The sequence below is a fragment of the Lepidochelys olivacea genome (genome assembly GCF_965140295.1).
Source record: "Lepidochelys olivacea isolate rLepOli2 genome assembly, chromosome: 19".
Lineage (NCBI taxonomy): Eukaryota > Metazoa > Chordata > Testudines > Cheloniidae > Lepidochelys > Lepidochelys olivacea.
Window position 1 is genome coordinate 19,692,534 of NC_140429.1, and position 27,291 is coordinate 19,719,824.

The 27,291-nt window shown below is 45.5% G+C and overlaps 1 protein-coding gene across 2 annotated transcripts in view; it reads right to left on the reverse strand.

The window, feature by feature from the left end:
• The window catches only part of KDM1A (lysine demethylase 1A), a 183,317-nt gene that overhangs the window by 96,052 nt on the left and 59,974 nt on the right, over positions 1-27,291 (reverse strand). For both annotated transcript variants that reach the window (XM_084652354.1, XM_084652353.1), the window contains 3 exons: positions 21,628-21,709; positions 15,322-15,416; positions 7,087-7,229 (listed from right to left, as the gene is read on the reverse strand). In XM_084652354.1, coding sequence (XP_084508480.1) covers positions 7,087-7,229; positions 15,322-15,416; positions 21,628-21,709 — 320 coding nt within the window. The remainder of the gene's footprint in view (positions 1-7,086; positions 7,230-15,321; positions 15,417-21,627; positions 21,710-27,291) is intronic.

Below are 27,291 nucleotides of genomic sequence, written 5' to 3' on the forward strand. Positions count from 1 at the left end.
CTGTGCCCACATATCTATTCAGGGGACACCATCACAGGGCCTAATAACATCAGCCACACTATCAGAGGCTCGTTAACCTGCACATCCACCAATGTGATATATGCCATCATGTGCCAGCAATGCCCCTCTGCCATGGACATTGGTCAAACTGGACAGTCTCTACGTAAAAGAATAAATGGACACAAATCAGATGTCAAGAATTATAACATTCATAAACCAGTCGGAGAACACTTCAATCTCTCTGGTCACGCAATTACAGACATGAAAGTTGCGATATTACAACAAAAAAACTTCAAATCCAGACTCCAGCGAGAGACTGTTGAATTGGAATTCATTTGCAAATTGGACACAATTAACTTAGGCTTGAATAGAGACTGGGAGTGGCTAAGTCATTATGCAAGGTAAGCTATTTCCCCTTGTTTTTTCCTACCCCCCTGCCCCCCTCAGACGTTCTTGTTAAACCCTGGATTTGTGCTGGAAATGGCCCACCTTGATTATCATACACATTGTAAGGAGAGTGATCACTTTAGATAAGCTATTACCAGCAGGAGAGTGGGGTGGGGGGAGGTATTTTTTCATGCTTTGTGTGTATAAACAGATCTTCTACACTTTCTCAATATGCATCCGATGAAGTGAGCTGTAGCTCACGAAAGCTTATGCTCAAATAAATTGGTTAGTCTCTAAGGTGCCACAAGTACTCCTTTTCTTTTCACACATATAGGGCCTCCAATTCCAGGGTGCCCAACCATAAAATGTTGGGAAAAGAACCAAGAGACAAATAATCATAGACTTTAAGGTCAGAAGGGACCATTATGATAGTCTAGTCTGACCTCCTGCACAACGCAGGCCACAGAAGCTCACCCACCCACTCCTGGAACAAACCCCTAACCTATGTCTGAGCTATCGAAGTCCTCAAATCGTGGTTTAAATACTTTGAGGTGTAGAGAATCCTCCAGCAAGTGATCCGTGCCCCACGCTGCAGAGGAAGGCGAAAAACCCGCAGGGCCTCTGCCAATCTGCCCTGGAGGAAAATTCCTTCCCAACCCCAAATATGGCGATCAGCTAAACCCTGAGCATGTGGGCCAGACTCACCAGCCAGACACCCAAGAAATAATTCTCTGTAGCAACTCAGATGTCACCCCACCTAACATCCCATCATAGGCCATTGGGCATATCTATCGCTAATAGTTGAAGATAAATTAACTATCAAAATTAGGCTATCCCATCATATCATCCCCTCCATAAACTTATCAAGCTTAGTGTGACAGACTGCCAATTTAAGGGCACTCCACTAAAACAAACTATTCTATTTCAAGGGCCTCGGATGGATCGGTTAAAATTCACAACATTTATGAGGCTGCTAATAGGCTGGGAGAGTATCGATGTGAATGTGTGTGGGAGGATTGGGTAGTTTTCAGGAATATGACAGTGTTTGTAAATGCAGGACATTCCTCCTCTGCTGTGGGAACCTAGGATGGAGGGACACTACTGTCAGGAACAGTGTGTGCACCCGGTTAAATGTTTGCATTTTACTAATATACATTGTTACAGTCTAAACACTTGTGGATTCTCCCTGCTTACTGTCTGTCCGACATTGGATTCTACCCCCCTGGACGGCATTATTCAAGTAGGCCCCAACAAAACACTTTTGCATAATTCTTATGGTTTCCGTTCAAGTTAAATATGATTTGTCCAGTTTTTCGGCACCCTTGTAAAACGTATCTTCAGACCTCCCCAGCTCCCTGCGATGGCTTCAGGGCCAGCTACAGGTTCTAATGCACCAATATGTTATTCAAGCCCGTACAGCCAAAAGACAAAAACGCAGCATGTTAGGTGACATTGGAGGATTTTTTTGAAAGCTCCAGTTCCATACTAAATACTCTTAATTTGAATTCTGAAAAGTCATACAATTCTTGGGTCAAAGGCCAAACCACCCAAGCCCTTAAGCATACTAACACTGGGTTATCTTATACTCTAACTGCAATTAATGTGGTCATAAAGGATTTCTACAAAATCATTAAAAAAACCCCTCAAATGCTATAGTCAACCGGGCTAAGTCACAAGCTAAAGGTCATGCTTGTGATATGCTAGCTCGTGATCTGTTTAACACTGCAAAAGAAGACATGTTAAATGTATGCCTGGGTTTTCCCCCGTCCCATACCCTTTCCTCCCTACCCTTGCCCACATTGCAGGCATTTCTACTCAACTAACAGTAGCCTCTTTACTTCCTCCAGACTCACCCTTCTCCTTTAATTTCCTTCGTGTACCCTTCTGTCATCCCTACCCATGTGTTTCCTTCTTCTTTCCATTTTAAGTCTATAAAATATGTAACTAACAATATAGTGTACAAAGTAGGGCTATCCGGATACCTGGCACCATCCCCCGGTGACGCTACACTGATGACAACCTCAAACTGTTGTACAGAAACGGACAGTTACACTGCGTGTTCCTGTTCTACCCTTCGTCCTTTAACCTTGTCCTCTTCTGTGGTTGTGGATGTCCTTCCTCCTGCAGATGGTGAAATTGCTGTACAAGTATCCTCTACTCAGTGGTGTTTCATCACCGCTGCATCTTATTACATGTATGGACCACTACAGTGCCAGACAAACACTTCCATGTGCCTGCAAATTACTGACTCATTTACCCTAGGTGATGTAGGTGGGTAGAAAGTTGGCTAGATTATCGGGCTCAACGGGCAGTCATCAATGGCTCCATGTCTAGTTGGCAGCCGGTATCAAGTGGAGTGCCCTAAGGGTCGGTCCTGGGGCCGGTTTTGTTCAATATCTTCATAAATGATCTGGAGGATGGTGTGGATTGCACTCTCAGCAAATTTGCGGATGATACTAAACTAGGGGGAGTGGTAGATACGGTGGCAGATAGGGATAGGAAGGGACCTAGACAAATTGGAGGACTGGGCCAAAAGAAATCTGATGAGGTTCAACAAGGATAAGTGCAGAGTCCTGCACTTAGGACGGAAGAATCCCATGCACCGCTACAGACTAGGGATTGAATGGCTAGGCAGCAGTTCTGCGGAAAAGGACCTAGGGATGACAGTGGACGAGAAGCTGGATATGAGTCAACAGTGTGCCCTTGTTGCCAAGAAGGTCAATGGCATTTTGGGATGTATAAGTAGGGGCATAGCGAGCAGATCGAGGGACGTGATCGTTCCCCTCTATTCGACATTGGTGAGGTCTCATCTGGAGTACTGTGTCCAGTTTTGGGCCCCACATTACAAGAAGGATGTGGAGAAACTGGAGAGAGTCCAGCGAAGGGCAACAAAAATGATTAGGGGTCTGGAACACATGACGTATGAGGAGAGGCTGAGGGAACTGTTTAGTCTGCAGAAGAGAAGAATGAGGGGGGATTTGATAGCTGCTTTCAACTACCTGAGAGGTGGCTCCAAAGAGGATGGTTCTAGACTATTCTCAGTGGTAGAAGATGACAGGACAAGGAGTAATGGTCTCAAGTTGCAGTGGGGGAGGTTTAGGTTGGATATTAGGAAAAACTTTTTCACTAGGAGGGTGGTGAAACACTGGAATGCGTTACCTAGGGAGGTGGTAGAATCTCCTTCCTTAGAAGTTCTTAAGGTCAGGCTTGACAAAGCTCTGGCTGGGATGATTTAATTGGGAATTGGTCCTGCTTTGAGCAGGGGGTTGGACTAGATGACCTCCTGAGGTCCCTTCCAACCCTGATATTCTATGATTCTATGTGCACCTTCCCGACTGTGTGTTCACTGGAATGACAACGGCTCCTCGGTGGTATAACAACCTATACCTGGACAATATACTGGTTCAACTGGCCAAGGAGCTACTTCGTCTACCACCGTTCATAACCACGTCACCGAAGGTCACACTGAAGTCCAGCTCTCCAATCAAACCATCACCTGACTAAAAAATCCTGTTCATAATGCATCCTACAGCCCCATCTCCCAGTGGGCCACTGTCCAAACAACAGCTGCTGCTGCTCCTATATTTGTGTTACTAACCTCTCGTCATGTGTGGGTACTTTAGACACACACTTAAAAATCTTACTATGTTTCCTACCTTTACCCCCTTCCCCCAATTCCCCTCTCCCTTCCCCCTTGGGCAACCCTAAAACAGATCATGTATATCGAAGTATTAACTTTATCTCACCTAAAAGTTTGATAGGAGACAACAGGAGGGAATTGTCAAGCAAGAGTTAAAATTTAGCTAACAGCTAAGGCAGAAACCACAGATCAAGCAGAAATGCTTCAGAGGCCCAAGCACAATGGCTTCTGTCAATACATGATAACTCAGATATTCAAATGTCCACCCAGTAACTCAGTTTATCGGTAAGGAAGGACAATGCTGACCACCTCCAGGACCCCGAGATATCTGTGAGCACTCATCCCTACCCCCCCACCCAGCCTCTTCCCCCCGCTAGGTAGCCATAGATACTCGATGTAATGAGGATGACCTCTATACATATTGTGGCAAACTGCCGGCACTACTTTGATGGGTCTCGTGCTCTCTCTTCTTGGGAAGGGCTCAGGGCACTGTTTCTCGCCCCTGAACTGGGGTATTAACTGCCCCACTAGTGTCTTAGGGGAGGGGAGTGGAGAGGGAGGGACCCAGGCCCGCCCTCCACTCCAGGTCCCAGCCAAGGGGCCCTAGGGATAGTGGTAAACCGCTTGAACTAGAGGTTCCTTCCCCTGGGCTACTTCCCTTTCCTGCCCTTCAGCTTGTGGGGCTTCCTGCCCTCCCTCTGCACAAACCAGATGTCCCTTTACCTAGGGTCTTGGTCTTCTTAGCCCACCACAGCATTTCTCCAAACTGCTCTCTGCTCCAACACCAATCCACTCTGCTTCAACTCCTTTCCTTGTCTGATTGAAGCAGGGGGGTTGTATCAGGTGACTGGCTTCAGGTGCTCTAATTAATCTATAGCAAACTTTCTTCCCTCTACAGGGTATAAAGCTCCCTTCTAACACTCTCCTGCTGCTGTCTGGTCATGCTGTATCACAGTATGTACTGTTCCTATTATTATCTTTGTTAAGAGTTTTCTTTTTACTTGTAACAATGTACAAATAAATGCAAATGAATTAGATAAGAGAATGTATACAACTGGCCAATGTGGCACCATATTTTTGAAGCTGTTTACCAGTCTTCCCAGTGCCGTGAATAAATCCTCCTTCAGTACTGTTTGTGCTTGCCTGATTCTTGGGGAAAAGCATCTTTTTGCCTAACAAGAGAAAGCAGAAAGCCTACAAGGAATGGAAGAAGGGATGGATCACCAAGGAAAGCTACGTCTTGGAAGTCAGTAAGTGCAAGGAAAAAGTGAGATCTACCAAAAAACAAGCAGAGTTGGACCTTGCAAAGGAAAAGAAAACCATTAGTAAAAGGTTCTATAGCCATATAAATAAGAAGAAAACAAGGAAAGAAGTGGGACCACTACTCACTGTGGTGGTGATGGCGGTGGCGATGAAAGAATCTAGGCACGGACCAACACTTAAATGAATACTTTGCTTCAGTTTTTAATACGGGTAATCATAGCATCACAGGACTGGAAGGAACCTCGAGTGGTCATCTAGTCCAGTCCCTTGCACTTATGGCAGGACTAAGTATTATTTTAGACCATGCCTGGCAAGCGTTTGTCTAACCTGCTCTTAAAAAGCTCCAGTGACGGAGATTCTGCAACCTCCCTGGGCAATTTATTTGAGTACTTTGCCCTGACAATTAACAAGTTTTTCCTAATGTCCAACCTAAAGTGCACTTGCTGCAATTTAAGCCCATTGATTCTTGTCCTATTCTTAGAGGTTAAGGAGAACAATTTTTCTCCCTCCTCCTCCTTGTAAAAAACTTTTATGTATTTGAAAACTGTGATCATGTGATCACTTTGTAATTGTACTCTCTGCCATTATCTAAATTATTGATGAAGATACTGAACAGAACTGGATCCAGAACTGATCCCTGCAAGACCCCACTCGATATGCCCTTCCAGCTTCACTGTGAAACATTGATAACTGGTTGGAAAACCATTTCCAGAGAAGTTATGCACCCACCTTTTGATAGTTCCATCTAAGCTATATTCCCTACTTTGTTTATGAGACAGCCACGTGAGACAGTATTAAAAGCCTTACTAAAATAAAGATACACCACCTCTACCACTTTCCCCCCATCTACAAGGCTTGTTACCCTGTCAAAGGAAGCCATTAGGTTGGTTTGACATGATTTGTTCTTGACTGTTACTTATCACCATATTATCTTCTAGGTGTTTGTAAACTGACTGCTTGATTATTTGCTCTTTCTGGGTACTGAAGTTAAGCTGACTGGTCTGTAATTCCCTGGGCTGTCTTTATTCTCCTTTTTATAGACTGGCATTATATCTGTCTATTAGTCCTCTGGAATTTCCCCCATCTCCCATGATTTTTCAAAGGTAAGTTTATGGATGGGATGATGAAACTGCCTACAATGTCATGTAGCCAATCTACGACTGCCAGTTGCAAATATCTTCAATGGCCGGTGATGCAACACTAGACGGGGCGGGCTCTGAGTTACTGCAGAGGATTCTTTCCCAGGTGTCTGGCTGCTGTGTCTTGCCAAAATGCTCAGAGTCCATATTTGGGATTGGGAAGGAATTTTCCCCCCAGTTAGATTGGCAGAGACCCTGTGAGTTTTTCATCTTCCTCTGCAGCATGGGGCACAGATCACTTGTAAGTTTAAACTAGTGTAAATGGTAGATTCTCTGTAATTTGAAGTCTTTAAATCATTATTTGAGGACTTCAGTAACTCAGCCAGAGGTTAGGGATCTATTACAGGAGTGGGTGAATCATAGAATCATAGAATCTCAGGGTTGGAAGGGACCTCAGGAGGTCATGTAGTCCAACCCCCTGCTCAAAGCAGGACCAATCCCCAATTTTTGCCCCAGATCCCTAAATGGCCCCCTCAAGGATTGAACTCACAACCCTGGGTTTAGCATGCCAATGCTCAAACCACTGAGCTATGGTGGGCGAGGTTCTATCGCTTGTGATGTGCAGGAGAGATCAGACTAGATGATCATGATGGTCCCTTCTGGCCTTAAAGTCTATGAGACTATTAACTTCTATCAGCAAAGCATGAGGTCACTTACTGTATGACAACCTCCAGAGCCTGTCCTAGGGAGACTGGCTTGTTATTGAGGACATTGAAGTCCAGCTGATGACTGAGATAGGAGGTGGCCTCCAGCAAACGGTTGAATTCCTGCTCCACCATTTCATCTTTCTCTTTAGGAACCTGAAAGTCAAAGAACAGATTTGTCTCTGTAAATTAAAAAAAAAAAAAAAACCACCAAACCTCCAGATACGAATACTTAATTAAGGAGGAACTTAACAGGTGTGGAGTGGAGGCTGGTAAAATTAAGAAGTCCAGAAAGACTTCAGAACCATGAAGCTTAGACTTCCTTTTCCATTGTGGTGCTAATTCCACTACAAGATATGTTTTTAATTCAGTAACACAAGTTGCCTCCAATCCTTCCCCCTCAAAATGTGAGCGGTGTATATAGCAATGAAGTAATATGCAAAAGAGCAAGGTAGAGCACGGACGTGTAATGTTACACTGGTGTTGATAGAATCATTACTTTACTGCCCTGTGTCATACACTTTAAAAAAAGATATAGTAAACAAAAAGAAGCTGAGGGCGTCACCTGTAAGTTTTGAAGTCTTAAATTCTTCAAAATGATCAGACAAGAAAAGTATGCAAGGTATTTAGGGATAATCTGCCAAGTTCCTCTCTCTTTCTCACCTCTGAATTGGTAAACAGGCAACTAGCATTGTTTACTGGGCTCCCCAATGACTGCAAAAAACAAGTCAGTAGAAAAAGGCTTCCTCAACTAAAGGTTGAAGTTAAACACCTGAGGTCCAATGGCTTACCTGTGGGCCATGTGTACATGCTTTCGGATGTCAGAAAGGTGCACCCTGACTCTACTGAGCTGTTTGCCACCTTCCGATGAGGCTTTGTGCACATCAAGCCTTCAGCGAGGGCGTGATGTATGCTGATCAGGCAGAAGGAAGGTACTACATAGGTGGAAGCTTGGCTACAAATGGCGCAAGCAGTGCCCCCTGGCACCCTCATCTATTCCTGGATGAAGTAGGGGTATTGCTGGTAGTTAGATAAGTTTTTCAATCTTACTGTGTAGTAGGGGAGCATTTCTTTAAACACTTTTGGTGTTGCTACTGTGACACCGCTGAACCTTCAACACAGCACTACACAGAGCCACAATAGTTCTACTAGGTCAGTGTTTGAGGCCTCCCTCATCCCACTGGATGGCAACCCCTATGTCAAGTGCACAGCAGCACAGTCCAGCTGTTAAGTGTAGCAGCTGCAGGTCTGACTAGTGGTTACTATTGCTGGAGATGTGGGGAGGGGCCAGCAGGGATATGCATTGTGGAGCCTTTTCCTGAGCTCTGAGAACATGGGAGGAGCTCTAAGGAGCTTCAGCTGTCCTGACCCTGATAAGAGAGAGTGAGGGAATTAGGGCAAAAAAACCCTAGGAGTCTGAGCACAAAGAAAAAAAGGGGGTGAGAACACATGAGGGGGCAGGGACAAATGGGTCAAAGAAAAAGAGGAGAGAAAACAGCAAGCACCATAAAGGAAGGCAGATTGGCAGAGATAAAGTGTCAGAAATAGCATGTGTCAGGCTTACAGGAGAGTCCTCTCTGGAGGCAAGGGACAGATACAGGGCTACTTTCTCCAGGAGACAATTCGACAGGGTGAGGGGCATCCTCCTACTACTTATCCCTGGCCCTGTAAATCCTAGATGTGACCATTGCACTGCAGAGTGCCTCTCCTAAAAACCTCTCAAAAGCTGCTTCCTCAGGAAGGCTGCGACAACTCCCAAGGAGCTCTGGGTGGTGAATTGCAACTTGTCTCCTGTGTATATACTAAAGGTGAGGGTTAATCAAAATGTCTTGTACAGAATAGAGAGTAGCAGATTTCATACCCTTCCAACTGGACTGAGACAGGCTTTAATCTCAGTTGCTGATGATGACAGGGAAGATGGAGACACAAACTGAGGAAGTTCATAGTGAAGTGGGTGCCTGCACTTTGGCTCCAGTACTAGTCGGGAGGCATATTTAAAGGGACACTGTCAAGGCTGTAGGTCCAACATGAGACCTACGTATTTCCTTTCAGTTTGCGTAGTCAGTGTAAATTTTTTTCTCCCCTAAAACGATTCAAAGTTATCTGCCCAACATTCACGAGCAACCCAACAACAAGAAGTCAATGTGAATGTACCACTGAAGGAAAAAAAGTGTTCAGCAACAAATTATTTCAATTTTAAACTCAGGGATTATTATAAACAGTAAAAAAAGGGATTTTAAAAAATTATAAGTGATACCTTGACAGTGTCCTTTTAACCATTGCAGCAGAAAGAGAAATAAATAATAAATAGCCCGATAGCTGTTTCAAGGTAAATTTTGTACAATAGGGTAAAATCAAAACAAGGTTTAAAGCATTGCAGAAGCAGCTAATCATCACTTACATTTTTAGCAGTGGCAACAACCAAAAAAACAAAACAAAAACACAGATTGTGGTAAGTCTCAGAAAAGAGAAAACCAAGAGTGAACATAAGAATGAAACAGCTTCCAGCAGGTCCTATGTGCATTTAGGGTGAAACAAGGCTAAAGAAACGGCACAGACAAATAATACAAATGGAAAACAGAAAGCGCACATGATGTTGAAGAATCACACCATGCCTGAGCAAGCAAATTTAAACAGTCCTGTCCTTTTGCTGCATTTCTATACCTATCGTGTCTTCTCAGTGTAGTCAATTTCAGTGTATGCAACATCTGTGGAACAATGCAGCACTGTGGAAGCAAAGGTACTATCAAATACATGCTGTCAGTCTGGCTTTGAATGAATTGAGCAGATGATGGTGGTAGGAAAAAATGAGAATTCTATTTATACTGTACACAAATATTCTGACAAGCTGCAGAGAAAATAAACTCAGGCAAAGTAAGGACTGAATGGGATTTGGAAAGCTAGTTTGAGCATGACTAGTTTAAGTAACATTAGTGCCAGACTGACAGACCTGGAGATTGAAGTACTCTGCTCAGCCACAGAGCAGTTACAGCTCAGGGATCAGCAGCTTCCCTTATACAGTGGCAGCAGTTCTTTGAAGGCAGACAGATATACCCATAACATCGTAACTAACCTTAACTTGTCATGCAGGTTAGAAAGGGAAATTATGGAGTACACGTAGGAAGCATAAAAAACCACAGTATATTCAATAATTGAGAGAGATGAGGTAGGTGAGGTAATATCTTTTATTGGACCACCTTCCTGGAGAGAAAGAGACAAGCTTTCAAGCTTACACAGAACTCTTCTTCAGGTCTGGGAGATGTACTCAAGGTATGTCTACACTGGCAGAGTTACAGCGCTGGCAGTTACAGTGCCGCTAAGAGCGCTGCAGGGAAACCGCTGTTGTGTGTTCACACTGTCAGCTCCCTGCACAATAGCGTGTTCATACTTGCGGCACTTGCAGCAGTATTCAGAGCAGTGCACTTTGGGCAGCTGTCCAACAGAGCATCTCTTCTTCTTCTGCAGCTAAGAGTTGTGAGAAGGAGGAGGGGGTTGCAGGGCATCCTGGGTACTGTCCCAATGCCCTGTCCTGCATTGCTTTGCATCCCAGCAATCCCTGTGCTTCCTTTTGCATTTGGCACCATCTTTAAATGGTTTGTGTACTGCGTCCCCTGCCTCTTCGGTCTGCAGGAATGGATCCCTAACTGTTGACCAGTATTCTGCTCACTGTGACTAACATGTCACGAGTGGCAGTGGAGTTATTCCTTAAACTACAAAGGCAAGAGGAGTGCAACGTTTATCTCACAACGCGTACTAGCTACGAGACGAGATTGCTTGCGGTATTCATGGAAGTGCTAACCACAGTGGAATGCCGTTTTTGGGCTCAGGAAACAAGCACTGAGTGGTGGGATCACATAGTTATGCACGTCTGGGATGACGAGAAGTGGCTGCAGCACTTTCGGATGAGGAAAGCCACGCTCATGGCACTGTGTACTGAGTTCGCCCTAGCCCAGCGGTGCAAGGACACAAGAATGAGAGTTGCCCTGCCACTGGAGAAGCGCGTGGCGATTGCACTGTGGAAGCTGGCTACTCCAGACTGCTACCAATCGGTTGCTAACCAGTTCGGAGTGCGAAAGTCAACCATTGGACTTGTGTTGATGGAAGCCTGCAAGGCCATTAATTGCATCCTGCACCAAAAGACCGTGACTCTGGGCAACATGCGTGACATTGTAAATGGCTTTGCACAAATGGGCTAACTGCAGAGAGGTGATACATGGTACGCATATTCCAATTCTGGCACCAAACCACCTAGCCACCGAGAACATTAATTGCAAGGGGTATTTCTCTATGGTTCTCCAGGCTCTTGTGGATCACCATGAGCGTTTTACAGACATTAACGCAGGCTGGTCTGGAAAGGTGCATGACGCGTGCATCTTTCGGAACACTGGCCTGTTCAGGAAGCTGCAAGCAGGGATTTTCTTCCCGGACCAGAAGACCACCGTAAGGGAAGTCAAAATGTCCACTGTGATCCTGGAAGACCCTGCCTACCCCTTAATGCCATGGCTTATGAAGCCATACATGGGGCACCTTGACAGCTGCAAGGAGCAGGTCAACAGGCTGAGCAAGTGCAGAATGACTGTTGAGTGTGCTTTTGGCTGTTTAAAGGCCTGCTGGCGCTGCCTCTATGGGAAGCTGGACCTGGCTGATGACAATATTCCTATGCTTATAGCCACGTGCTGTATGCTCCATATTTGGGAAGGGAAGGGTGAAAGCTTCACTCAGGGCTGGACTGCTGAGGTTCAGTGCCTGGAGGCTGAATTTGAACAGCCAGAGACCAGAGCTATTAGAGGGGCGCAGCGCAGGGCCATAAGGATCAGGGATCATAGAATATCAGGGTTGGAAGGGACCTCAGGAGGTCATCTAGTGCAACCCCCTGCTCAAAGCAGGACCAATCCCCAACTAAATCATCCAAAAAAAAATTATTATTTTTTTTTTGCCCCAGATCCCTAAATGGCCCCTCAAGGACTGAACGCACAACCCCGGGTCTAGCAGGCCAGTGCTCAAACCACTGAGCTATCTCTCCCTCCTTAAGGCAGCAATTTGAAGCTGAAAGCCACTAATATTTGTTGCTATGCTCTGGAGTGCAATGATTGTAATGCTAGGAGGTGATTGTGATTGGTGCAGATGATGTAATATGAAGGTTTAAGATAATTGTCTGTTGCTTTGCAGGGCTCTGTTTGCTTTCAGTTAATAGAATAAAGATTGCTTTTAAACCAACACAATTCTTTTATTAAAAAACAACCACCAGAGAAGAGAGACAAACAAAAAAACACATCAGCACTGAGGGAGATGGGGGAAGAGAAGGTATCAGGAGGAGGTGGGCTCCAGGGACATTTAAAGATTTGTGTATGTCCAGGGATCATATCCAGCCTTCTCCCTTGGAGTACAGTGCAGCAGGTACTGTACTTCAACAGGGTGAAACTGCAGAGGGATGGGTGTTGAATGCAGTGGGTACTGGGAGTCTGCAGTGCCAGACTGTGACAGGGGAGGAGTGGAATGCCATGGGTACAGACTGGAGCCAGTACGTTGATAAGAGTGTGTTGGTGGTATCTGGGGGGTGCATGGGAAAGAGAGTTTTGCGACAGACGCTGCAGGGGAGGGTGAGCGCAGAGTTGCTCGGTTTGCAGTGTTAGTATCACCTGGAGCGTGTCCATTTGGCGCTCCATAACGTTTAAGAGTCACTCTGTGGCTTCATTCTGGCGTGTGGCGTTCTCCTTTCAGTCCCTCTTCTCACTGTCCTGCCACTCCTTCAATTCCTGCTTTTCAGCGGCGAAGTGCATCATAACCTCATGCAGAAAGTCCTCCTTAGTTCTCTGTGGCCTCTTTCTAATTCAGCCGGTGATAATAAAGAGGGAGGCTGGGCTCCCTCGGTCATCTCTGTGAAGCCAAAACACAACATTTTACAGAAGCAGTATTGTTTGCAACACACAAAACACTGATTCAGTGACTTAAAAGACAGCCACTATTTGCATACCTGTCACTAAGTGGCTGACCCCAGGCAAGCACACGAGCCACAAGACCCCCAAAATGGCGAGTAGCCACAGGGGCAGAGTAAATCAGTGTTCCCGGACCCTACTGTGCTCTTGAGCAGAGCCAGCACTCTGTGTGTGTGTGTGGGGGGGGGGGGGGTAGAGGGGCTGATAATCATACCTGTCCCCATATTTTCCACAGGCTGTGTTCATTATGGAAGATATCTCGCTGCTGAGGGTGAGCACGGAATCAAGGGAGGTTCGTCTCCAAGACTGTGGCTTCTGTCCTGTCCCTTATGCAGCTCCCCTGTGTGCAGCAATGTCCTCCGCCCTCCGGCAGAGTGGCGCAGGCGTTAATGGGGCAAGAAACAAAGCAGCTGTGCCAAAGAACCTGTGGAAGCAGATTGCCCAATATCTCCATGAGAGTCTCCGGGGGATCTTGGAGGCAGATTCTTGTGAAGTGAGGGAGTCAATCAACAGCGTGTTCCGCCGCACAGATTAGGCATGTGATGGTATGGGCATCATACAGACACAAGCCTGCTTTCTCCAACCCTCCTGCCCTCAACAACTTGCTTCAGCAACTCCCAAAAATCAAATCCACTTACCAGGGACCTCCTCTCCTGTTTGTGCTTTGCCAAGATCCGACAGCTGTGACTGGCTAGCCTCCTCCGGGGTAGAAAAGAGCTCCCAGCTGCCTGCATCTCTGACCTCTAAGTCGTCCTCTGCCTCTGGGTTCCCCTCCCTCTCCACATCCTCATTCAAGATTCCTCCTCCTGACTCAGTCCACCGAAGTATCCACAGTGGCCTTCACAGTGGAGGTGCGGTCGCCACTGAGCATCGTGTCCAGCTCTTTGTAGAACAGGCAGCTCGTGGGCACAGTGCTGGAGCGGCGGTTTGCCTCCTGCGCCTTGTGGTAGGCATTCCACAATGCTTTCCCTTTGACCCTGCACTGCAATGTGTCCTGGCCATGGCCCCTTTCTGTCATGCATCGTGAAATCTGTCTGAAGGTATCATAATCCCTATGGCTGGAGCGCAGCTGGGACTGGACAGCCTCCTCTCCCCAAATGCTGATGAGGTCCAGCAGCTCGGCATTGCTCCAAGCAGGGGATTGCCTGGTGCATGGAACAGGCCTGGCCACCTGGAAAGATGCGCTGAGACCACTGCACGCATCACTGAGCAAACAGGAATTTATGGATGGGGGTGACGGTTGGTCACCTGAGGGCAGGGCAGTAGAATTCAAACCCATACCCAGAGAGGCAAGAACAGGCATTGTGGGACACCTCCCAGAGGCCAATTGCAGCGCTGTAATCAACCGGGGTGTCTACTCTGGCAGCGCAGCAGCCCCGAAGCAGAAAGCTCTACGCCTCTTGTTGGGGTGGGTTTTTTACAGCGCTGCAACTGCGCAGTGTCTGCACACTACATGGCTTGGCAGTGTGCACACTTCGGGAATTACAATGCAGAAAGCTGCTTTAGTGTGCAGAAACTTGCCAGTGTAGACAAGACCTCAGTGTCACAGATTGTTTAGCATAAGCAGTTAACACATTTCAAGGGACCATTCAAGGTGAAGTGGCCAGTTAACACCTTTCTCACCAACAGAAGTTGGTCCAAAAAAAGATATTATCTTACCTGCCTTGTCTCTCTCATATCCTAGGATCAACAGAGCTACAACACTGCATTCATTAAATAATTCTATGGGCTATAAACAATCTTTGCCACAATTTTCACATATGAGAAGTAAAAATGAAGGTTAGTTACCAGTAACTGGGAGTTATTCACAATGAGCCTGCTCCCATTCAAGGGATCAAGGCAGTGCACTGGAAGCTTCCCAAAACTCTGTGGGGGATACCCACCTCTCCCCTCTTGAAAGGCTCTGATGGTATAAAAGCGGAAGTGATCCCAACCATCCTTCCACTAATTCAAGAATTAAGACTCCAATTAAGTGAGGAAGACAGGTGGGGATGTGAACATGCAGAGGATCATCTTGACAAATTCCAGTTACTGGGAAGTAGCCTTCTTTTCTTGAGTGGCCTCTGCACATTCCCAGTTGTGAACATTTAGCCAGCAGTGCAACTCCAAGGAAGGTTGCATTGAGGAGTTATAGTGAACTAGTCAACTGCCAAAACAAGCATCAACAAAAAAAAAAGAATGGCGGCCAAAACCTCAGAGTTAGAGTTTATCGTTCTGTACCTTATCCTTTATAAAGTCAAACCTCTATAATGCATTATTTTCTTCAAACCATTTCTTAGTGCAAAGACTATTTTTGAAAAATTGCGACTTACAGCTTGTCCATTGGCTTCATAAAGTGGGCATTTTTGTTTGATCTTAGCCAGTTCCATATTTACTTGTTTGCTGACCACAGCCATTGGATTCCCTCCTGGAAGAGATTTTGTATAAGTAAATTGGACATTCAAGCAAAGACTAAAAAGATGCCTGAAAATAAAACAATAAATACAGTTCAAAAGCAGCCATTATTCCAATAGTAAAGCCCATTAGTATATCTCTGTGTTGTGCTCAGCATCTTTCAGCAGACTGGTAGAACTTTCAAATATTGTCAAGGCTCCTCATAGCAACTGTTATAATAAAAACAACCCAGCACCACCACCATTCAAGGAAAGAACTATAGATAAGGAGGGTTGATTACAAAGAAGCTAAGCTCTAAGATAGTGGCAACTAGCAGGGCAGCCTTGAGAGTTAATAGCCACAGGGATGCATCTCCCAGAGGTTCAAATGTAGAGCAGAACAAACTGTAAAGTAGAGAGGGAAGGTCACATTGAGGGATAAACGCTCTGAAATGGGCTCTCAAGGAATGGGCTCTGAGAAATTTGGTACTGTAGAGATGGGACCCGAGGAATACAGTTCACAAGGGCCGAGTGAAACAAAGTGCTGCTGCAATGGGCAAATAAGGATGTGCAGATATGCATCACTGAGGTCAACTAAGCTGGGAAAGGCCCAAAGGAAACAGAATGGAGAACTGTTCAAGTCTCCATACAGAAGCGAGACTTGCAGACCCTCCAGAGGAAGAGAGGGAAGTCTAAGAAGTCTGAAGGCTCAGAACTCTTCTCCACCAGAAAACAATGGGAATAGAAGTCCCGCCCCTTTCCTGCAGGGGTACAAGGAGAAGCCTTGAGGAGACTGGCTCTTTATGTCAGATTATCACCATTCTATCACCGTTCTATAAAAGAACAATAAGGTTGCAAAGTGAAAAGAAAAGGAGTACTTGTGGCACCTTAGAGACTAACCAATTTATCTGAGCATAAGCTTTCGTGAGCTACAGCTCACTTCATCGGATGCATACTGTGGAAACTGCAGAAGACATTATATACACAGAGACCATGAAACAATACCTCCTCCTACCCCACTCTCCTCCTGGTAATAGCTTATCTAAAGTGATCACTCTCCTTACAATGTGTATGATAATCAAGTTGGGCCATTTCCATTATCATACACATTGTAAGGAGAGTGATCACTTTAGATAAGCTATGACCAGCAGGAGAGTGGGGTGGGAGGAGGTATTGTTTCATGGTCTCTGTGTATATAATGTCTTCCGCAGTTTCCACAGTATGCATCCGATGAAGTGAGCTGTAGCTCAGAAAGCTTATGGTCAAATAAATTGGTTAGTCTCTAAGGTGCCACAAGTCCTCCTTTTCTTTTTGCGAATACAGACTAACACGGCTGTTACTCTGAAACGTTGCAAAGTGAGTCACTCAAAAGTTAAGAAATGCCAGAATTCAAGTTGCCCGTGCAACTTTAATTCAGATTCGTACATATGCATTATGATTGTGTATTATAAAACTATCACATACTATTTGTTCCATAGGACCCATGCTTCATTCAGTGAATGGGTAGCTAGCTATTCAATATTTCTTTATCCTTCTTGTTTAATGTGTGGCCTTATTTAATGCATATCATTCAAACTCCGCACTGTATACAGAATTAGTAATTTCCTCAGTGGCAGTTTCTCTGGTGGTCTCACCATAATACCTGAGAGCTTCACAAATATTTATGAATTTATCTTCACAACAGTCCTGTGAGATTAGGCGGTAATGTTCTCCCAATTATTCAGCTGGGGATCTGAGGCAGAAAGCAAGGCCAAAATTGTTAGCTGTGTCCAACTTCGAACACCTAGCTCCCATCACATTCAGTTGCAGTTATGAGTGCTCAGCACTAATACAATATTGACTGCAGATATCTGACACTGGACACCTAGAACACCACCACAATTAGTAACTTACTATGAAAGTCTGGTTTAAGTGACTCTCTCAGCACCACATAGGAATTCTGTGGCAGAGGCAGGGAACACCACCCACTTCTCCAGGGCAGCAATAAACTTTAACCACAAAACCACACCTCTTCCAATTCCTGCAACAAATGAGGCAGGACACACACACAACCTCATTTGCTACACAACACTGATTCAGTCCCAGAGTACATTACATTCTGTGCACTGAATAATGCAGGGGTCCTGTTGAAAAAAACTAGTATGTGACCATGTAGTTGAAAACGAGAGTAACTCCACACTTAAAGTCATCCTGGTTAACGTTGTTTCATTGTTACCTTGTGGATCAATTAGGGAACATGCTCGCTTAAAGTTGCGCAATGCTCCCTTATGTTGTTTGGCAGCTGCCTGCTTTATCCAGTGCTTGCGGGAAGAGCAGCCCGTTGGAGCTGCTGGCGGGGGCTTGGAGCCAGGGTGGACCAGAACCCTCCCTCTCCCCCATCAACTCCCCGCTCCCCTAAGTGCCCTGTGCAGCAGCTGCCCAGCAGTTCAGCTGTCCCTCCCCCCACTGCCGTGTGCTGCTCCTGCCAGAAAACTGAAAAAGGGCAAATATAGTGCCAATCTATAAAAAGGGAAACAAGGACAACATGGGGAATTACAGACCAGTCATCTTAACTTCTGTACCTGGAAGATAACGGAGCAAATAATTAAGCAATCAATTTGCAAACATCTAGAAGATAATAAGGTGATAAGTAACAGTCAGCATGGATTTGTCAAGAACAAATTATGTCAAACCAACCTGATAGCTTTCTTTGACAGGGTAACAAGTCTTGTGGATGGGGGGGAAGCAGTAGATATGGTATATCTTTACTTTAATAAAGCTTTTGATACTGGTCTTGCATGACCTTCTCATACACAAACTAGAGAAATACAACCTAGATGGAGCTACTATAAGGTGGGTACAAAACTAGTGGGAAAACCGTTCCCAGAGAGTAGTTATCAGTGGTTCACAGTCATGCTGGAAGGGCATAATGAGTGGGGTCCAACAGGGATCAGTTCTGAGTGTTCTGTTCAATATGTTCATCAATGATTTAGATAATGGCATAGAGTACACGTATAAAGTTTGTGGATAATACCAAGCTGGGAGGAGTTGCAAATGCTTTAGAGAATAGGATTAAAATTCAAAATGATCTGGACAAACTGGAGAAATGGTCTGAAGTAAACAGGGTGCAGTTCAACAAGGACAAATGCAAAGTATTCCACTTAGGAAGAAACAATCAACTGCACACATACAAAATGGGAAATGACTACCTTGGAAGGAGTACTGAAGAAAGGGATCTGGGGGTCATAGCGGACCACAAGCTAAATGAGTCAACAGTGTAACACTGTTGCAAAAAAAAGTGAACATCATTCTGGACTGTATTAGGCGGAGTGTTTAAGTAAGACATGAGAAGTAATTCTTCCACTCCAGCTGAGGCCTAATCGGCGCAGAGTAGAGTACTGTGTCCAATTCTGGGAGCCAAATTTTAGGAAAGAAGTGGACAAATTGGAGAAAGTCCAGAGAAGAGCAACAAAAATGATTAATGGTCTAGAAAACATGAGCTATAAGGGAAGATTGAAAAAATTGTGTTTGTTTAGTCTGGAAAAGAGAAGACAGAGGGGACATAACAGTTTTCAAGTACATAAAAGGTTGTTACAAGGATGAGGGAGAAGAATTGTTCTCCTTAACCTCTGAGGATAGAACAAGAAGCAATGGGCTTAAATTGCAGCAAAGGTGGTTTAGGTTGGACATTAGGAAAAACTTCGTAACTGTCAGGGTGGTTAAGCACCGAAATAAATTACCTAGGGAGGTTCTGGAATCTCCATCATTGGAGATTTTTAAGAGCAGGTTACACAAACACCTGCCAGGGATGGTCTAGATCAGGGGTGGGCAAACTTTTTGGCCCAAGGGCCACATCAGGGTTGAAAAACGGTATGGAGGGCTGGGTAGGGAAGGCTGTGCCTCCGCAAACAGCTTGGCCCCTGCCCCCTATCTGCCCCCTCCCACTTCCCGCCCCCTGACTGCCCCCCTCAGAACCTCTGACCCATCCAACCCCCCCTGCCCTGACCCCTATCCACACCCCGACAGGCCCGCAACCCATCCAACACCCCCCCCACTTCTTGTCCCCTGACTGCCCCCTCCCGGGACCCCCGACGCTAACTGTCCTCCCAGGACCCCACCCCCTATCCAACCCCCCCTGCTCCCTGTCGTCCCCCCCCCGGCCGCACAGGACTCCCCGACCCCCCGCAGGATTCCACCCCCATCCAACCCCCCCTGCTCCCTTTCTTCTGACCGCCCCCCACCCATCCAACTGCCCCCTGTCCCCTGACTGCCCCCCGGGACTTCCTGCCCCTTATCCACACCCCCGCCCCACTCCTTACCATGCCGCTCAGAGTGGCAGGACAGGCTTATTGGAAAGCCTGGGAGGTGGGCAGGCGCAAACCGTGCTACCCGCACGGGGGAGCACCCAGGGGCCAGCCTACCTGGCTGGGAGCTCACGGCCCGGGCAGGACGGTCCCGCGGGCCGTAGTTTGCCCAACTCAGGTCTAGATCACAGTTTCTCAGATGTGGCCACCAAGGGGTTTCCCTGTGGCCACAGCAGTTTCCTGGGCAGTGGAGGGGGGAGAACATCAGCCCCTCCCCTTTGTCCCTGTTGCTCCTGCATGCGCCGCCTCACTGGAGGCACAGATGGGACACACAATGCTTAAAGAGCAAGGTGAGGGGGTAAGAAAGTGAGCAGCGGGCTAAGGAGTCAAGTGGTGAGGTGAGCAGCGGGCGGGGGGGTAGGGCGGGGGAGTAAGGAGGCAAATGGCAAGCCAGCAACAGGGTGAGGAGGTGGGTGGTGGGGGCTGACTGCGAGCAGGGGAGTGAGGAGGCGAGCAGGGGTGTGTGAGGAGGCAAGCAGCGGACAGCGGGGTGAGGAGACAAGAGGCGAGTGGCAGGGGGGTGCTGGTGGAGGAGTAAGGAGGTGAGTGGCGAGGCAGCAGCAGGGTGAAGAGGGGGGCAGAGGGGTCTGGCTGCGAGCAGGGGAGTGATGAGGCGAGCGCGGTGAGGAGATGGGACGCGAGCGGGGGTCGGATGAGGAGGCGAGGGGAAGGAGGTGAGGCAAGTGGGGGGGGCTGGTGGAGGAGTTAGGAGGCAAGCAGCAGGCTGACTAGGCAGACAGGGGTGTCTGGCTGCAAGCGGGGGAGTGAGGAGGCGAGTGGTGAGCCACCAGCGAGCGGGAGTTCTCGTGGTGGGCAGCAGGATGTCTGTGGCAGGGAAGCGAGGAAGCGAGCGGTGGGTGGCGGAGTGAGGAGGAACACAGGAGGCAAGCAGTGGGCAGGGGTGAGGAGGTGAGCAGCAGGTGGAACCCCCCCTTGGGGAGGCTAGCCCCTGACTCCACCCCTTCTGCCCACGCAGCTGGAGCCCTGATGCCCCCTGTGCCTGGAGCCACACGACCCCCACCCCGCCGCCACCCTGCATCCGGAGGAGACCCAGGATGGCCACAGCCGTATGTCCCCTCCCCTCCCCAGCTCCAAGCTACCCAGGTATCTTTTTCATTTTTATTTGGACTTCTATTATGTCAAAGCATTTTTAAATTTACTTCAGAATTGTTATACAGACAACCACTTTTACCAAAAAAGAAAAAGAAACAATAATAAAAAAAGATAAGAACACAAAAAGCACCTTATTTGTGTTTCTATTCTTTAGGTCTAGTATAGAATAGAGATAACTGTGCATGATTTTTATTACTGAGTCTGCAAAAAAACAAACACCCACCCAAACCTTACATAAATGAATTACAATGATTTGGATGTACATATGTGCATATTATTTTACTATTTTTTTTCTAAAATTATTTATTTTTCCTAAAGTGTAAGTGCGGCCACCAGCAAGAGTTGGTTGCGAGAACCCATGGAGATACTACTTAGTCCTGCCATGAGTGCAGGGAACTGGACTAGACGACCTCTCGAGGTCCCTATGATTCTTTGATGCTCAGCTAAATGGTTGTAAGAATAGTTTAAATAAAGGCAAAATAAGCTTTTTTGCCAAGAGAAGAGTAACAGAAATCCCAGTGCAAATGAACTGTTGCAAAAATCAAACCACTATGGTGAGAGTTTGGCAGGAACCACAAAAAATTAAGTGGTTTCAACAAACCTGAAAAGAATGACAACTGAGAAAATGTCTTCCATATCACAACCACACTTCATTGAACTGATCCCTATTATGAACGATTCCTTCATCGCATATCAGGGCACCCTGAACGCGGAAGAGGCCCAAACTAGAATGTTATAACCTTTCTCTTTCAATAACCTTTAAAAAAGTTTACTATTTTGAATGACTCACCCAGCCCTGTTACCACCATGGCTCCTAGATCAGCAACATAGTTTCCTTTGCGAAATGTAGCAACTCTTCCTCCTACACGATCCTTTAAAAATTAAAAAGTATATTTATTAGCTATTTTCATTCAATCAAATTTAGAAAAATGATACCTGAGCAATAAAAATCACTCTCCTGAAAGTCTCCTACAGACATCTAAATAGGGTTATCTGAGCCACAGCCATAAAGTGAATCCCATACCACACGAACATCTATGTTTCAAATAAGCCACTCACATGAGCTTTTGAAGAACAGGCATTAGTATTTAAACGTGGTAGTTAGTAGATTCCTCGATGGCAAAGAAGTTATAGGTGGGAGGGCAGGTCATTTAGTACCAATGTTCATGATAGTATGTTTGTTAGTAAGTTTAAACAAACTATGTAATATACCAAGTAATGGCACTTCCAGTCCCTCACCTTGGAAGAGGTGGAGGGAAGAAAAACTATTCTACAATTGTAAATGACACCCTGTCCAAAAGTTCTGGCTGATATGCAGTCAAAATTTTCATCCCTTAATTTTACCTTATAATTCCTAATTTTGCCCCACTGTTGAACTCTAAACAATTCTTCTTTACCTTGGTGTTAATGCACTTTAATACCTTTAGATTGTTTAGCTGGCCAGCTTTAGGCATTGCTTACCCAGGTCTACATGTTTAACTATTTTAGTCTCTCCTCATAAATCAATCCATTATTCACCACAGCATCTTTGCTGTCCTCTAAATTTCATCAATTGGTAAATATTTTAGAAATGTGAAAGGTGAAATCATACTACAGCTATATTCCATACAAAAATAAACTATGTTAAGAGAAAAAGCAAAAGTTGCAAAGTCAAGAAATCAAGACAGGAAATGTCAAAATTAAATTAGTATGTAGTGTAGTTGTATCCATCTCTGTCCCAGGATAATAGAGAGAAAAGGTGGGTGAGGTAATATCTTTTATTGGACCAACTTCTTTAGGTGAGAGAAAAACTTTCGAGCCACACAGCTCTTCTTCAGGTCTGGGAAAGATACTCATAGCACCACAGTTAAATGCATCATGGAACAGATTGTTTAGTGAAAGTACTCAGCACATATTTTAAGGGACCATTCAAGATAGAGTGGCCCATTACTGCCTATGACTTTGAATGGTCCCTTAGAATATGTGCTAACTACTTACGCTAAACGATCTGTTCCATAAAAAGAAAAGGAGTACTTGTGGCACCTTAGAGACTAACAAATTTATTAGAGCATAAGCTTTCGTGAGCTACAGCTCACTTCATCGGATCATGTTGCATTTAGCTGTGACGCTCGGAGTACCCTCCCAGACCTGAAGAAGAGATCTGTGTAGATCAAAAGCTTGACTTTCACCAACAGAAGTTGGTCCAATAAAATAATTAGAATGTTTAATTCAGTGCCAGGCAATCTTAATTCAGCTCTACTGAGCAGATGGCAAATGTTACAGACTTGAGTTACATGATCACATACTGTTTTCTCTCAATATCTTTGCTTCAATTCTGTGCTCAGAATGGATGCTAAGCGAGCCAAGCATGTGTAATCAATAAGGCTATCTCCTCTCTCCTTTGCTGAAACATGCATAATCAATTACACAGGATTGCACAAATAAAAGGGATGATCTTGTAGTTAGGGACTGCACTGGACTCTAGAAAACTGGGTTCTATCCCTGGCTCTGCCATAGGATTCCTGTGATACTGGGAATGTTACAAACCAAAGTTTTCTGAAGTGGTCACTAACAGTGTTCCCTCCCCATGCTCAACTTGAGACATCCCAAAGGGCTGGATTTTCCCTGCTAAGTCTTACTCAACTACAGCTGAAGTCAATGGAAACTGCAGCCACTCAGCACGTTTGTGGGAAAAAAATCCAGCCCAGAGTTTCAAGGGACCCAATGACCGAAGCATCCAAGATGGCTGCTTTTGCAAGTGTTAGCCTTACTCTGCACTTCAGTTTCCATACCGCTGCTTTCTTACTTCCCAGGGCTGCTGGGAGGATACAGTACATATTTTATTATTGTACTGAGATGGTGCCTAGAGGCTCCCACCAAGGATCAGTCAAGCCCACAACACAAAGATGGCCTTTGCCCCAAAAAACTTATATTAATGTGCATGAGGTTTTCCTACTACGTTGATGGGAAAACAGAAGTATACCATCATGGGTCACACACTGAAGGAAGAGAAAAACACTTCACAGCAGCCTTGTTCCCTGAGCATTACTCGTGCTGTTCAATGAACAAGGCAAGGGTCCTGTGAGGGGGGAGGGGGAAAGAGTATGCAGTCATGTAATTAAAGACTGCATAAACATCACATATGCTGGTGAATTATGGTTACATGGACAATCTTGAGACTAGTATTTCCTAACTTCTTGACGCTCCACTGTGCAACCTTAAGCCTCTCTCTTTTAATGAAGATATTTTATATGGAATTTCCTAGGCTTTAGGTTTTTAAACTGAACTGAAAGAACTAAAATTCCATCATGTAAGACTAGCAATCCCCTGCATAAATCATTAGCACAGTTTGAACCTGAACCTTCAGATGCACAGCACAAACTTTTACCACTAAAGCTAAAGGAGTACCTACATTAGCTGACAGCAGTAGATGTATTCCTTCTGAGAAGGGAATGTTGTATAGTCAGAGCTGAGGAATAAGATTTAGGACTCCCGGGTCCTATTTATTTGTTAATGAAATTTTACATGTATATAGTATTCAGTCATGTATCAAAAGGTGGGTATACAGGAGCAGCCCCATTTTACAAACAGGAAAATGTAGGCTTATTATCAAGGAGAAACTCCTGACAGCAAGCTATATGAAGCTGTAAAATACTGTTCCAATTTAAGAGATGGAAACCACACTGGTTGGGATATTTAAAACTAGACTGGACAATGCCCAAACATAGGCACCATAAGTAAAGAAAGATTACTTACCCTACAGCAACTGTGGTCCTTTGAGATATTGAAGTCAGCACAAAACCTCACTGTAGGTGCACATGTGCCTCATACACCGAAAATCAGATGATTTTGAATAGTTGTGTTAGTCAGGACCATGTAAGCCGTGAACCTCCTCCTTTGTGTGAGGGCATAAGATAGCCGCAACCCTTCGTAAATTCCCTCATAATTAGAATTTCAGTCATAGCTCAGAACTTCTGTATCTGGAATGGAGGAGGCTGGATGCACACTGACAACATCTCAAAGAACCAGAGTTACTTTAGGCTAACCAACAGTTTTTGAATGTGTCACAGTAGATCCCATTGTAGGTGACTGGCAATCAGTACCCCCTCAGAATGGTAGGAAAGAGGAGTTTCAGCTACATAAGGTCGACAGTGATCATAGTACTGTTTTCCCAAAAACTTGGTATCTTACTTAGATTGGTGGGTTATTCCACAGTGCTGCCTTACAAAGCACTGATACCAGCACATTCCTGAAGCAAGCGAAGGATGTTGTTTGCCCTCTAGTGGAGTGGGAGGTACAGCAGCCAGCTGGTAATGATGAGATACACTGTCATTTTTTGTGATGAGAATACCTGACCTTTAGAACACCCAGCTATGGCTAAGAACAGACGGAGCCAGTATCTGATAAAACCAAGTGCTGGCTACAGCTAGAGTGTGTAAATTTCCTTTCTCCCAGTGCAGACTTGGGGAAAACATCAGGCAGATTGATTGACTGGTTCCAAGGAAAATTTGAAACCATTTTCAGAATGAATGTGTGTGAGGCCTGAGCACCCTACGAAATGTTATATTGGGAGGGAGGGGAGTTCTACCACAAAAACCTGAAGCCCACTCACTCTCCTGTTTGAAGCGATAGCCACCAGGAAGAATAACTTTAGGGAAAGGTGGTTCAAGGAACATTCCGAGAAAGGTTCAAAGAGACGCTCCATGAGCCTCAGGAGGACTAAATTGAAATCGCTGGCAGAAGTAGGATCTCTGACTAGTGGGTAAGTATGTAACAGCCCTTTTAGAAACTCAATACCATGGGGTGAGAGAAGACAGCACGACTGTACATGAGGATGACAAGCTGAGACTGCTGCAATGGGGACCTTAATGGAGTTCAAACAAAGGCCAGCCTGTTTTAAGTGCAACAAGTAGTCAAGGTTCTTCAGTATCAAGGCCTGAACTGGGACCAGACTCTGTTGGGTCACCCATATTGAGAACCTCTTCAATTCAGATGAGTACATCCTTCTGATAGATGTTTTCCTGCTCTGAATCAGGATTTCCTGGACCTGAATGGTGCAGTCTCTATTTATGGTATTTAACCAGTCAACAGCCATGCTGTCAGGTGCAGTGACTGTCTGAATGGCGTATCTGACAACAAACATGGTATCAGGTCCACGAGCTGACTCAAGAGGCTCAGTGGATGCCTGTACTGGGCTCATCAGCCAAAACTGTCTTGGCTAGTATGGAGCTATGAGAATTAGTGCGGCTTTGTCCTGTTCAATACTGGTGATTCCCTGATCTCCAGGGTAATTGATGGAAAGGCGTATAGCAGGCCTCTGGTTCCACTGCAGTAGAAAGGCATCCAGTAACAGTCCTTGACTCAGGCCTCCTCTAAAGCAAATGTATTGGCATTTGGTGTTGTCCTTGGTAGCAAGCAAGTCCACTATTGAGATTCCCAATGACCTCATACATGCATCAGTCCCACAACAGATCTGTGCAAGGGCCATTTGTGATTGGTCACTGAATGCCTGCTCAGGAAGTCCACTAGGTTGTTGCTGACTCCTGGGAGACAAAGCATCATAGAAGTAACCTTCTGATAGAACCAAGTACAGAATTTGATGGCCTCCACACAGAGGGTTGAATGCCCCTTGTTTACATACAGACAATTGTCGTGTTGTCTGTGGAGATTTGCACTGCTAAGTTTTGGAGGACAAGTAGGAATGCCATCCAGGCCAGTCTAACAGCCTAGAGCTCCAGGACATTCACATGTACACCTCCATGTTCTAAAGAGACTAAGTTCCATGATTTTAGAATCTGTCTCTAATGCATCTGTACTAGGTGTGTGATGGGGAGAAAACTAAAAAGGGTACCCCTTTTTCTGCATCTGTGGGATCCAACCACCAAGCCAGTTCTGCACTGACATACTGAGGCACTGAGACCTTCCTGTCTATGCAATGCCTCACTAGGGAATAGATTCACCTAAATCCAGAGCTGAAGGAGCTGCAGGTGGAGTCTGGCAAACATTGTGTACACACATGTGGACACGTGGCCTAACACCGCAAGGCAAATCCATAGTTTCATAGCCTGTTTTGATATTAGTTGGATTATCAGCGTCTGTGACAACTGGAACCTGTCCTCAGGCAAACAGGACTTTTCTGGTCTGGGGCTGATCAGAGCTCCTATGAATTTTATCATCCGAAATGAGAAAAGGAGTACTTGTGGCACCTTAGAGACTAACCAATTTATTTAAGCATAAGCTTTCGTGAGCTACAGCTCACTTCATCGGATGCATACTGTGGAAACTGCAGAAGACATTATATACACAGAGACCATGAAACAATACCTCCTCCCACCCCACTCTCCTGCTGGTAATAGCTTATCTAAAGTGACCACTCTCCTTACAATGTGTATGATAATCAAGTTACCAGCAGGTTACCAGCAGGAGAGTGAGTTTGTGTGTGTGGTTTTTGGAAAAAGGGGAGGGTGGGGGGTGA